At 49.9% G+C, this 14001-nt stretch overlaps 1 protein-coding gene across 1 annotated transcript; it reads left to right on the forward strand.

The window, feature by feature from the left end:
• The first annotated feature begins 2246 nt into the window (after positions 1 to 2246).
• Positions 2247 to 12791, forward strand: CRYBB2 (crystallin beta B2). Its single transcript, XM_037817443.1, has 6 exons — positions 2247 to 2352; positions 3952 to 4031; positions 6793 to 6911; positions 9312 to 9444; positions 10803 to 10945; positions 12623 to 12791. The coding sequence occupies exons 1-6, from the start codon at positions 2298 to 2300 to the stop codon at positions 12789 to 12791; spliced, it is 699 nt and encodes a 232-aa protein (XP_037673371.1). The 5' UTR covers positions 2247 to 2297.
• The last annotated feature ends 1210 nt before the right edge of the window (positions 12792 to 14001 follow it).

The raw sequence follows: 14001 nt of genomic DNA on the forward strand, positions 1-14001 counted from the left end.
ATCACACCCAAAAGTGAAGTTCTTTGAGATCTTAAGAACATATCCGCTGATGGCCCCACCAGGTCAGGGACCCTGTCTGTGTCACTCACCACTGAGTCCCCAGCTGACGGTAGATGCTCAGGACATATCTGCTGGATGTAGAAATAAATCAATGAACGAGTATAGAGAAACACCCAGGTTGCTGACAGTCTCTTTCCTGGCACCTTCTTTGAGTGAGGGGATGACACAGAAAGAAACACAAAAGGTTTTTAAAATAATCACAGTCACGCAGATGTATTAGTAACAAGTAATAGAAGAGCTAGAGTTACTGAGTGCTTTCTATGGATTAGAAACTCTACTGAGGGCTTCCCACGGATTGACTCATGTTACAAAGAATGTAATTATGAATGTCATGATATCCATGGATAAAATATTTAGATCCTCATGAGCGTGAAAGAGGAGTCTTTATTTTGCAAGTGAGAAAACTTTGGTAAGAGGAGGGAAGGAGTGTGGGTTGAAATCTTTGGAGTCTGAGTCCTGAGTTCTGCATTCAAATCCCAGCACCACAGCTTTGTGCTGTGTGACCTTGAGAGGAAATTTCCCCTCTCTGAGCCTCGGTTTTCTTATCTGTTAAAAATAGGAATAATGACCAAACCTCTTTAGTGTTTTTTGTCATTTTCATCAGCCTATGGGAACTCTGACAGTGCTTCCTAGATGGGAATAATTAAGGGTTCAGGAATCGTGGACCTCATTTCTCATGGGGAAACTGAGGCCTGGAGAAGGAGAGACCTTGACTACAATCCTGCAGAGTTTAGTGGGAAACATTGTTTAGGGGTTAGGAGCACATACCTTGACCTTGAATCGGACTGAGCTGAGTTCAAATCCCGGTCCTGTCACTTCCAGGCTCTCTGAGCCTCAGCTTCATTACCTGTATCAGGTGAATACTAACAATCCCTACCTTAAAGATGGTTGTGAGGATTGAATTAAAGGAGACAGCAGGAAAGGGTCCCGTGGGGAGCTTGGTAGGGGCTCAATTCACAAAGCCCAGCTCTGCTACTCAGTGGCTGTGCAACCTTAGGCAAGTTGCTTAATTTCTCTGAATCTCAACTTTTCTATAAAATGGGATAACCAGATCTCTCAGACTTGTTGGGAAGGTTAAAAGAGCTAAGAATGGGCAGTGTCTAGCTCGTAGTGAGCTCTCACTCTATGTGTTAGAAATTCTTTCTTATAATTCTTGTTATTGGGAGACAGTCGGGTCTTGAGTACATTCATTTGAGAACAAATATTAATTGAACACCTACTATGTGCCGGGAAGACACCATCACTGCCTCATCTTCAAACTGGAAGGATGGAAAATAAATGTGTAATATACTTTCAGGTGGTGAGAAGTGCTACAGAGAGAAACATCTTGGCTAGGACACTGTGTGTGTGTGTGTGTGTGTGTGTGTGTGTGTGTGTGTGTGTGTGTGTTTGCATTGGGGGGAATGGAAAGTGGGGAAAGCAAGTCGTCTCCCCAAATCCAGTTTCCAACCCCAGCCCTGTCCTCTCTCTCCTGCCTGATCTTGGATTCGGCATCTGGAGGAACGTAAGGGAAGGCAAAGAGGCCGATGGCAGGGATCTCAGAGCCTCCTCTCAACCCCAGAGACCTTGTGCTTAAGGACAGCCAGTGCTGGGTCAGACACAGCCCCCTTCATGGCCAGGCCCCTGCCCCTGTGCCACAGGCCACACTTAGCTACTTTCACCTCTTTCCAGGTCTCCTTTTGACCCACCAGGCCAGGCTCTTGCACATGTCCCTCTGCTGTGCTCAGAAACTCTCTTTCCAACGTGTTTTCCCCAGGCTGACTTCCCTCACCCCTCAGGGCACTGCCTCGTCCCAGGAGCTGTCCCCGATGGCCCAGGTTGAGGAGGACCCCGACACCATCTCCTAGCAGGTGTCTGATACCTCTTTGTTGAATACATGAGTGAACGGAAGAATGAAACTCAGACCCTCCCAAACCACCCTCCTTGGCTTGTTTCTCCCAGGACCACTCAGACTTGCCCCCGGGCCCGTGTGACTGTGCCCGTGAACCCGGCGTGCCCCCAGTCCTGGCAGCTGGACGGCTGATGCATGCAAAGCGGACACCTCCTTGCCCAGCCGCCTGACCACTCTGGCACGGCCGAATCTGAAAGCTAATGACATTATTGTGCAGAGACACAATGTCTGTGGGCATCTGCTGACCCGGGCTTTGGTGTGGGCTTAATCCAGCGTTTTCACTCTGCTTTCCACGGGGATGTAGTGGTCACCCGTCTTGGCACCGGTACTCCTGGGGAAGGTATAAATGCCACCTCCTGCCGGCCGGGCCTCACAGGCACTCGCCGGGGCTGGTATCACCGGTAAGGAAGCCTCTCTTGCTTTCCTTGACTTCCTGTCTCAGTCTCACCCCGATGGAAAGTGTGGGAAGCCTGGGTGCAAACCCAGGTGCCACCACTTTCTGACAAGGTGACATTTCAATGCTTTAAGCCTCAGTTTTCTTTTCTGTTGAATGGGGAGAGGGGTCAAAAGCCTCCCTTGTTGTGGGGATTACAGATAACAGCACGATGCCTGGTACAGAGTATGCGCGTGGGGTGATGCTATTTATTATTAACTTCTGCTTGTTCATTTTACTGGTAATTGGGAAGGAGACTAACTTCAGAAGTTTACAGGTGAAAGGAATCCATTGGACGAAGGTTTAGCATCATTTCTAGGGCTGGGAGGCAGCTCCGTCCACATCCCCAGACACTCTTGAGTACCCACTCTGGGCCCAGCCTTGGGGAAGCTTTGGAGGACGGGAAGCGGCCACCGCTTTGGGGCATCTCCCAGCGACAGGTGATTACAGGGCCATGAATGCCTGGTTGAGACAACCCTAATAAGGCAACCACTGCTGCCTTTAACTGGGGGCTGGGTGAGGGCTGGGCCCATTGCTAAGTGCGTGCGTTCCACGGTTCATGTAGTTGAAGCCTTGCAACCTGTTCACAGGTGTTATTAGGCACCATTATTCTCCCCATTTTATAGAACAGAAAATCGAGGCACAGAGAGGATGGGGCCCCGATGCTGGAAAGCAGCAGGGCAAGCACCTGAGCTGAACCCACCGAGCTTTGTCTTTAGTCTAAGAATGCTGGCAGCTGGGGCAAGCCGGGGGTCAGGCCCAGGGGGCAGATTTCTTGGGGGAGAAGGATTGGCCCCCAAGCTGCTCAACTGACTTTCTTCCTTCTGGGGGGCATCCAGTGCCAGCCTTTAATGTGGAAGGGGGTTCTGGAACTAGGGGTTGTCTCTGGAAAAGGAAGCCAGGTATCCTCTCTTTCCCCTGGGAAAACACAGCCACTCTTGACTGCCTCTCCCACGGGAAGTTTCAAAGAGGCTGATAGTTTTCCAGAGTTTTCTGATGTTCTCAATAACTAAGAAATGCTCTCCCCTTCCTCACCTTCCACCACTACCTATATCTTTGCTTCCAGAAGCTTTCTTGTATCGGAGATTTCCATAGTAGCTGCGCACGCTGATGGGGAGGGTAAGACCCATGGGGTGGGGGTGGGGGTGGAATTCTGGGTGCTGGGAATGGGGAGTGGAGTGGGTGAGGAGGTTTAGGGGCAAGGTGCATGGGCTGCAGGGGCATAGTGCATGGGTCTTGTTTGCTCCTACCATTTTCTTTTAATCAGGAAATTCTGCAGAATCAGAGGTTCTGGTATCATTGTTCTCCATTCTGGAGGCATCCACAGACTGGAGTTGAGTAGCGGGATCTACATGGGATCCTGCTTGAACTCTAGTTTATCACACTTCTCTGGTGTAGGCCTTGTTATTCTCCCCTGGAGCTGATCTGGACACAAAGCAGTGAAGCTGATGATGGAAGTTGAGGCACCCGCTTGCAGACCACTCAGCTCTAGGATGAACTGAAACAAGTTCATTCCCCCCACCCTAGGGCCCAGAAGCTTAACTGCTGCTTCTCCCATATCTTCCAGGTGATTCCTGCCCAGGAACGTCCACCATGGCCTCCGATCACCAGACCCAAGCAGGCAAGCCGCAGCCCTTCAACCCCAAGGTGGGTACTTCAGAGGGTGGGCAAGGCAGTGCTTCTCTCCCAGCCTCGGTTTCCTCTTCTGCAAAGTGGGGTTAATGTCTTCCTTCCTGGGGATCCCCTCTGTACCTCTGTCCCTCCATAGGTCTTGGTCTTTCCCACCTGCACACGGGGGTGGGGCTGGATCTGATGTCCAATCCCCAGCCCAGGGCTGCTGTGCTGAGATTCCTGGCCCAGTTTCTGTCTTGGAGCCCCCGGTTTCTCTGTTTTTTCTACCCCCTGCACCCCAATACTCATGGGAGTTCCCCAAGGCTGGCACGAGCCCTCTGTCTCTGTCTGAGATGGGCTTGTGGTTGAGAGGTGGAGTGTGAATCCCAGTCCCACACTTGCTGTGTGACCTGGGCCAGTCACTTGACCTCTCTGAACCTCAGGTCTCCTTTCCATAAAATGGGGAAAGACATGGGATATAAATCCTAGGGAGGCTGTGAAGAGGCAAAGAAACCCAGCTCAGCCTTACAGTTGGCCTGTGACATATGTCCAACGAATGCCACTTAACACTGTCATCTTTGCTTTCTCACCCTCCTCAGGGAAGTGGGATCTTAACCCAACATTGGGGCTCATCACACCCAATCGCCCCTCAAACCTCTAACCACAACTGCCCACCTAGCTTTTTCCTCTGCCCATTTCAGGGCCCCAGGTCCATTTGTCACACCCTCACCCCCATTCTGTCCCTCCTGGGACTTACTTTCTAGAGGAAAGATGGACAACAAACAAATAAATATATGATTTCAAGTAATGACTGGTGCTGCGAAGAAATGTAAAGTAGACAGAGGTTCATGAGAGTAAGAGTGGTTACTTTTAGTTTAGCTAAGGTAGTCAAGGAGGGCCTCTCTGAGGAGGTGGTGTTGGAGCAGAGACCTGGATCAAGTGAGGGAGCAGATGTATAAAAAGAGGTGGGGTGGGAGTGGGGGAAAGCATTTCAGGCAGAGGAACAGTACATGCAAAGGCCCAGAGGCAGGACCAACCGTGTAAGTCTGGGGAAAGCAAGAAAGCCAGTGCGACGTGGCATAGAGCAGCACCGTCCAACAGAAACACAGTGTGAGCCACATATGTAATTTAGAATGCTCTAGTTGCCACATAAAAAAAGTGAAAAGACAAAATTAATTTCCATGTCATATTTTATTAAAGCTAGCATATCTAAAATATGAACATTTTGATACGTAATCAATATAAAAATTATTGGGAGATACTTTACATTCCTTTGTTCATATTAAATCTTCAAAATCTTAATTTAGACTAGTTGCATATGCAATAGTCATAGACAACTATATATGAAACGTTATGTATGTAAGGTATGAAATTCTGCCACCATTATGTTGATTAATAATAACAACAACAACAACAACAAAATAATACTGAGTTCCTGGGCTTTCCAAGGCCTTCCAAATGCAGGGAGAGGCTGACCTTCTTCACCCCCCAACCCCTGCGAGCCCTCGTCTCCCAGGCCACATAATAATAAACTAGCCCCTAACTCCCATATTCTTGTCTCTTTGCAATAACCCTGCAGAGTTAGCATGATGCTCAGTTTTACAGACAATGCACTGAGGCACAGAGCACAGCCGAACACAATAGAGATGTCAGAACCTATGTCTCCTGATCCCATCTGTGGCTGGGTCAGTGACTGTGAAGGCTGACTTGAGCCCAGGGAATTTGTCTCTGAGTCCTGTTGGGTCCCCTGCCCCCTTCCCTGCCTTTATCTGGCTAATCCCTAGCCTGGGAGACAGCGACATGTTTACCCAGTGCAGTGCTGACCATTCAGTTCAGAATCCAAATGGTCAGCAGCCAGGAGCTGCCCCTCCTGGGTGTCTGCTGCCCTGAGCTCACCTCTTCATCCAGAGACAAGGGGCTGGGCAACATGCCCAGAACTCTCACTAGATTGTGAAAGGTGGCAGCTGGCTTTCCATTTGGCACTTGGCTGTGAGACCTTGGGTGGGTCCCTTCACTTGGTAGAGCTTCAGTCTCCCTGATGGAGACTGGGCTGGAGAGAGGACCAGGGGAGTGAAGTCTCCCCCAGGAAGTACCCAATGAGGAGGTCATAAGGGAGATCTGGAGAATCCTGTGGGGGCTGGAAGAAAAAGCCCAGGTATGTGTGGTTTTATGGGTGAAATGGGAGTGAGAGATGTATTTAGGGGGCACTGGCTCAGCTCTGATGGGAGCAGGAGATGTTCAGCAACGTGGTCCAGTGTCCATGGTATAGAGGCATCAGCATCACTGGAGAGCTGGCTGGAAATGCAGAGTCTGGGGCCACACCCAGGACCTGCTACATCAGAAACTGCATTGTATCAAGATCCCACCCAGGTGCTTCATGTGCAACATCAGAGTGTGAGAAGTGCTACTCTAGCAGAGACTGCTTCAGAGAAGCCTGGGCTCCAATTTCAGCTCTGCCACTTACCCACTTGGGTTCTGCAGCAACCCCCTAATGAATATAATTATCCCCCACCCCCAAATAAATACCATGTGCTAGCCACTATGCTCCCTTTAGGTGGGGGTTTCTTTCCCATTTCACAGATGGGGAAATGAGGCGCAGAGAGACAAAGGACTGTCTCAAGTTCTCCCATATGGTAAATAGCAGAACTGGATGTCTAGACTTTAGGTTAGTTCATGACTCTAAAGGGTGGAGCCCCTGAGCATCCTTCAAGCCTCTCTGAGCTCCCTCCACACTCCCACTGCCCTGCTTATACTCCTTCCTGTCATGACAAGGGCTGACTCTTTTCTCCTGTTACAGATCATCATCTTTGAGCATGAGAACTTCCAGGGCACCTCGCACGAGCTCAGTGGGCCCTGCCCCAACCTGAAGGACACTGGCGTGGAGAAGGCAGGATCTGTCCTGGTGCAGGCTGGACCGTATGTACCTGGGGGGCTGCACCTGGTCAGGGGATGCTGGGGCAGGGGCAATTGGACTGTGGGATTGGGAGGGTCTGTCTTCATTGTGCCCCTCAACTGTGCCATCAGGGGACCAGGATTTGGGGACTGAAAGTTTGTGCTTGGGAGTCAGAAAGAGTTGGGTTCAAATCCCAGCTCCACCATTTCTTGGCTGTGTGCCTTTGGGTCAGGAATTTCCCTCTCTGAGCCTCAGTTTCCTCCTCTGTAAGGTGAGGATAATCATGTCCTCCTGAGGATGAAGAGAGAGAAGTCATGTGAAAAGCCACTTCCCCGAGGCAGGGGGATGCACTTGGTGACTTCTCATGGATCTTTTCAGATCCGCCCATCTCTGGCTTGGGAGCGTCCTTAACTCTCCCAGGTGGTTTAAGTTTGAATGCCCCAGGTCTGTGTCATTCTCCCCTTCCCACATCCCAGCAATACAGAGTCTGGTACATTAGGCAGGCCTGGGACCCCTGACTCAATCTCTGCTGATGGAGCCTGACTCTGCCCTTTCCATGTCACACAGCTGAGCAGGGAGCCTCGGGCACAAAACTTATGGGGTATAGGAGCCTCTCTTTGTGGTTCCCTGATAACTCCTTCTCTATAAGAGGCTCAGGGATCAGGGGTGGCCCCTGGTGACCCCCACCCAACAGGTCAGTGAGTCTGGTGTAGCAGGGATCTCCGGGGTGACCCTGCACTGCACGTCACATTTCTCAGAGATTTTTCCAGAATGTGGTAGTCCCCCAGGAGTCAGGGGCTGTTGAGGTGGGGAACACAGCCAAAGGATGGGCCCTGCCAAGCCAGAGCTCTTTGACATACTCAGGGAACCTGCTGGGCCTGAGAGCCTGCCTTCCTGGATAACTCATTCTGACCTCTTAAGCAATGCATCTGATTTTCCATTTTGTTATTTTTGAAGTAAGAATTTCCGCAAGTGGATCTTATACATCTCTGCTTTCTTTTTAAAAAACATAAACTTAGCTACCATTTATGAAAAGCCACACGTTTATTGTTTAAAATTAAGAAAATATGGTTTAGGAGGGAAAAAAAAAACCCAATGTGGTCCTAATCCTACCATTCAGAAGTAATCACTATTAAGATTTTGGTATAAATGTAGATTCTTCTCTGTGTATATTTTTATTTTTACCAAAATTGGACCACGCTACAGATACTGTTTTTAATTCTTTAAAAAAAAGATTGCAGTTTCTGTCCACATTATTATTGTAATTTCTCTCCATGCCATTAGAGAGCGTTTATTTTGGTGTTTTTCAGAGTGGTTTGAGATAACTGCCTCAGAATGACAGAAGGGCATTACAGATTCCCGGGCCCCACTCCAGGCCCACTAAATCAAACTCGGGTTTGCGGCCCAGGAATCTGCATTTAACAATCTCGCTTAGTGATACTTATGCCCAGTTAAGTTTGAGAACCAGTGTCGCACCTCATTATGCAGCATTTCATTATAGGATGTGGCCCTGATCTCTTTACGCAGGTTCTAGTTGTTGGATGCTTACATTGTTTTGATTATTTGATATCATAAACAACACCATGAGCACCTGACAACTGTTTCTCAGAACCGGTTGCCTAATGCAGAGTTGCTGGAAAGTTCTAGAACTTTCTAGAAGGGGACAATGAACAGGGTCTCCCCTTCAGTGATGACTCAGCTTATTGTTCTGAGCGGTCACCGCTGCACCAGGTGGGCGGGTTTGTCCCAGCATTGAACAGACCCCAGTACTAGGCATTTTGAGGTTTGTGCCTTCTTTTTCCTAGTCTCCCCTCTCCTCTTTTAGCAATGGCCCCCCCACTGAAGATAATCCTTTCCCTTTAATACATTATATATCTTGTACTGTGACTATGGACGACCGTTAGAGTTCTGTGTAAAGTGTGAGTCAGCAGATCAACATCAATAACAAAAGAGGAAAGAGATGGAAAGACAGGGCCTGGTAGGAATAAAGCTCTGGGGCTTTAGACAATGATGTTCTGTATCTCATCCCAGCGCCATCTTCAGTGATGTGATGGTGGTAGCTTGTAGTCGGGTCTGGTGGATTTGCACCACGGGAATTGGCAAAGGCTGCATTCCATTGGCCTGAGTGCCTGCGCTCTATATTTCTGTATGTGTTGTCAGGTGATCCTTTGGGCTCCCTTCATCTTTCTTGGCCATGTTCTAGTTTGTTACAATCAGCATAACACTGAGTTCCTGACAACTGAGGTGATTCTTCACTTGGCTTCACTGCGTTTTGGATTAAGATGGGGCTCCTACTCCTTGTTGGGGTGGACAGGAGCAAGTGGGGCCTGAGCAAGTAGCCAGGGTCCTGCCAAAGGAAACTTGGAGGGGTCCTGACCTGCTGTGTGTGTTTGTGTGTGTGTTTGTGTGTGTCTCAACCGCAGCTGGGTGGGCTTCGAACAAGCAAACTGCAAGGGCGAGCAGTTTGTGTTTGAGAAGGGTGAGTATCCCCGCTGGGACGCGTGGACCAACAGCCGGAGGACGGACTCCCTCAGCTCCCTGAGGCCCATCAAAGTGGTGAGTCCCTTCCTTGTCACCCTCTCTCCTCTCCTTGCCACCCTGGAGTCAGAGGCCCAGGGGCCAGGAAGGAGCCTTCACCTCTTGCATTATTAAACTCCTTCTCATTGGTGGGGGACTTCCCTGCTGTGTGGCCCTGCATAAGTCACGTCACCTCCCTGAGCCTCAGTTTCTCATCTGCAAAATGGGACCATCAGCCCTCACAGTCCTGAGATCACAATGTGCTTAGCCCAAGGGCTGCCACATTGCACAACTCCAGGGGGTGCTACTCACAGGACTACAATGCCCCAGGGACGCTGTTTACATTCTATTCTATGTGAATGGTGCCCCCCTGGGGTTGGGCAACTCTTGTCACAGAGAAATTGCTCAATAAACTGTAGCTATCATAAATAGGAAAAGAAAGCCTGGGTTCTGGAGAAGGGGGAGAAGGCAGTTTAGTTCTTGTTCAAGACTCATGACGGTGTGAACTCTCAGAGCTTCTCCAACCCTGGTTCTTGCTAGCGTGTAAACTCCCAGGGAGGGCAGAGGGCCCAGCCATGCCCAGTTCCCCTCAGACCTCCCCAGCCTGGTCTAGTTCTTGTAGAGCTTCATGGAAGATGGGAGAACACTGGACTTCGCATCCCACAGACCTGGGTGCCCATCTTGGCCCCACAACTCCCAGCTGTGTGAATCCAGGCAGATCACTTTACCTCTCTGAGCCTCAGTTTCCTCACGTTCCACATGGGATAAGGGTTGTTTAAAGGATTAAGTGAGGTAACTAAGAAAAAATGTCTAGCACACAAAATCTGAAAGATGGGACGAGATGAGGAGATGAAGGAAAGCCAAAATATCTCAAGGGCTTGCTAGAGGCTGGGCCCAGGGGTGACTGTCACTTGGTTAATTAGTATAACAAGCCTCTGTGTGTGTGTGTGTGTGTGTGTGAGTGTTGTGTGTGCAAAAGCATGTGAGTGTGTATGAGTGTAAGCATGTGAGTGTGTGAAAGCGTATGTATTGTTGAGTGTGTATGTAAGTGGGTGAGTGTCTGAGTGGGTGTGTATGTGACTGTTGTGTGAGTGTGTGTTTGTGTGTGTATCATGGCCACCATTTTTAAATTAAGTTGAGGCTGTGGGAGAGGAAGTGACCTTTCAGAATCAAGTATTCCCCAAAGCGCAGAATCTGGGCACGTCTTTTATAAGAAAATGGCCCTGTAGGAACTCAACAAATGGTCCTTTGTTAGACAGCAGTTGTCGCAGACTCTCCCGAGGTGGGTGTACTGGGCTGGGTTCACTGACCCCAATTCTGGGGTGCAGGGATGGGGTAGGAAGGCCCACCCCAGGCCCCCTCACCCACACTCATTTCCCCCCACCTCCTGCCCATAGGATAGCCAAGAGCACAAGATCATCCTCTATGAAAACCCCAACTTCACGGGGAAGAAGATGGAGATCATAGATGACGACGTGCCCAGTTTCCACGCCCACGGCTACCAGGAGAAGGTGTCGTCCGTGCGGGTGCAGAGTGGCACGTGAGTGCAGTCCCAGTCCTGGCCTGGGAGCCCCCACTGTGGGGTCCTCTGGGGCCCTTGGTCCTGCCCTGCTCCCACTAGGGATCTTGTAGACCTGACTGCACTCACCGGACCTCAGTCTCCCCACTGGGAAGTGACTGGAGAAACCATCAGCCCATAAGTGGCTTTCAGACCCTGTGGCTCCATCCAAGGCTGCCTTTGGGACAGTGCCTTGCCTTCAGGGTAGAGAAACCCAAAGAGGACAGTAAATGTCAGGGGTGGGTTCAGGCTGAGGCAGAGATGGGGGCCCTGGGGAGAGCAGGAATGAGTCGAGTTGTCTTAAAGCCCCACCCTGGCCTTCTACTGCATGTGTTTCCTGAATTTGGAAATAGAAGGTGTCGTTTTCCACTGAATTAAACTCCTTTGGTCCATCAACCTTGGCCATCAGCATTGGGGGTGGGATTCCATGGGGTCCACAGGTGGGCCGTGGACAGTGGTGTGTTAGAGCTGACTTGTGCACACCAGCTTTGTGAGAGCTGACTGCTAAGTGCTCAGGATTTTTGCGAGCCGGTTGTTCAATCATTGGTAGTTTGAAATTAGCCACAGTAAGAGCATTTATACCTCAAAAATTGGCAAATTCTACAAATCAGGACTTCTGTCCTCCCCACCCCCACCCCCACCCACAAGAAAGCCAGTTACCAGCACATCCTGGCTTCTTGGGGTCTGGCAAGCTCTTAAAATAGTGTGCAAAGTTCTGTGTTCATTTACCTATTCATTCATTCATTGTTCCATTTACCCATTCACTAATTCATTCAATTTATCAAGTGCTGCCATATGTCAGGCACTGTGTTAGGTGCTCAGCATGCTGACAAAGAGACCTGGCTTCTGTCTTGTGGAGCTCATAGTCTAGTGAGGGTGGGGTGGGGTGGGGGAGACAGTTAATAATTTAAAAACCACACACATCTGAACAGCTTCCCTGAGGAAAGGACTCTTGAGCTGAGATCTCAAGGAAGAATAGGAATTACGGGGATGTGGAGGGAAACAAAAAGCTTCCAGGCAGAGGGCACAGCATATGCTAGGGCCCTGTGGTGGGAGGAGGCTGGTGATTTTGAGGGACCCTATAAAGGTGAGTGTGGCTGGAGCACAGACATGTAGGGGGCATGAGACTGCGAAGCAGAGCTGGAGGGGTCCCCAGGGGCTGGCCAGGCAGGCCTTTGTAGGCTGTGGCTCTGTGATATTTTCTGGGTGGAAGGCCCATACCTCTCAGCAGATGCTCAACGGAGCTAGTGATCCTCTAAATGGTGACAGCTTCAAATGGTGAAAGAATTATGGGGGCTCCTAGAGCTTCCCCACTCTCCTTTGGCCTTACAGCTGGGCTTGGGGTTGGAATGGATGCGGGCAGAGGTGACAGGGGGCCTGCCTTCCTCTAAGCCTAAGTTTACCCCTCACTCTGATCCCGGCATCAGCCAAAAGTTGTTCCAGGAGGCAGTGAGCTCTCCATCAAGAGAAGGGAGAAAATAGAGGGTGGATACTGGAGAGGTGGGGTAGCTGATTTCAAGCTACCCTGAGGACTTATGAAATCATTGGAGGCTCCACCCTTCCTGATGATGTAAAGATTCTCTCTCTCTCCCTCTCTCTCTCTCTCTACGCCTCCCTTCTGCCTGCCCACCATGCCCTCCCCCATCTCTGGCCCTGAAGGTGGGTGGGCTACCAGTACCCTGGCTACCGCGGGCTGCAGTTTCTGCTGGAGAAGGGGGACTACAAGGACAGCAGTGACTTCGGAGCCCCCCACCCCCAGGTGCAGTCTGTGCGCCGCATCCGCGACATGCAATGGCACCAACGAGGCTCCTTCCACCCCTCCAACTAGTGCCGCCCCCAAACCCCTTTCCGGGGGGCCAGGTCTGCTGCCTAGGATGCCCCCTGCCAGACCTTCCCACCAGTAAATAAAGTGTGACTTGCAACCTGTCTGCTGCAGTATCTTCTATCCTCAGTGGGAGCTGGGGTGGGGTGTGTGTGTGTGTGTGTGTGTGTGTGTGTGTGTGTGTAAGAGTGAGAGAAAGAGAGAGAACCAGAATGTTCCTGGGCTTGGACCCTCATTGAGTCTTACAGCTCCCCAGCTGTGTGATCTTGTGCACCCTCTCCGGGCCTCTGTTTCCTCACCTGACTTACAGAGCCCCTGCCCCCTGGATGGCAGCACTAGCTGACCTCCTGGGCTCCCTCCCTCTTAGGTAGCACCCGACCATGGTCACCTTCACATTTATGCACTGCCTGCAGTGACCACATTACTGCGTCGCCACCCTGAGCCTTGGGAGTCTTTCGAATCTGTCAGAATAGCCAGGAGCCCTGCAGCCCCTACTTCCCAGGGGAGGGGCCATCGCTAGGTGCTTGTGTGTTTGTGCATTCATTGATTCCTTCCTTCATTCTTTGGTTGGTTTGATCATTTAGCATAGCCATTGAACTTGGGTTCCAAAGTCAAACAGGCCTGGGCTCAAATGGTCATGCTGGGGGCACTCGCCAGTCATTTTACCTCTCAGAGCTTCTGTTTTCACTTAGAAAAAATAGGGAAATAATAGTGCCCATGTAATAGGGTTGCAGTGAGGATGAAATGAGATAATCTGGGTGTCTCTCTTTCTCTCTCTCTCTCTCTCTCCCTCCCCCCCACCCCTTACTGGGTTATTTGTAGTGCAAATATCTGTTTCCAGACTGCAGCTTCTTTTCCCTTTGTTTTGGGTAGCTTTTGATGCAGTCCTTTCAAACTTTAAGGTAGTCAAATGTCAATCTTTTCCTTTAGGGTTTGTGCCTTCTATGTTTTCTTTAAGAAATTTCTTTTTAACCAATCACAAATATATTTTCCAACTATTTTCCCTAAAAATTTCAAAATGTTGCTCTTCGCTTTTAAGTTCTTATTTCTTCTGAAGCTGACTTTTGTATATGGTTTGTGTTGGGGATCCAATTTCTTTTTTTCTTTTTTTCACTTTCCACACATGGATAACAATGGTCCTGGAATAATTTATTGACTAGTCTTTTTCCCCTCACTGTGATACCATGTCACATATTAGACTCCCACATATATATGG

The sequence above is a fragment of the Choloepus didactylus genome, chromosome 23 (assembly GCF_015220235.1).
Source record: "Choloepus didactylus isolate mChoDid1 chromosome 23, mChoDid1.pri, whole genome shotgun sequence".
In the NCBI taxonomy this organism is placed as follows: Eukaryota; Metazoa; Chordata; class Mammalia; order Pilosa; family Megalonychidae; genus Choloepus; species Choloepus didactylus.

Coding starts and splice junctions, on each gene's coding strand:
- CRYBB2 (XM_037817443.1), top strand. CDS start 2,298: ATGCCACCTCCTGCCGGCCGGGCCTCACAGGCACTCGCCGGGGCTGGT. Junction 2,353..3,951: donor CGCCGGGGCTGGTATCACCG/GTAAGGAAGCCT, acceptor CATATCTTCCAG/GTGATTCCTGCCCAGGAACG. Junction 4,032..6,792: donor CGCAGCCCTTCAACCCCAAG/GTGGGTACTTCA, acceptor CTCCTGTTACAG/ATCATCATCTTTGAGCATGA.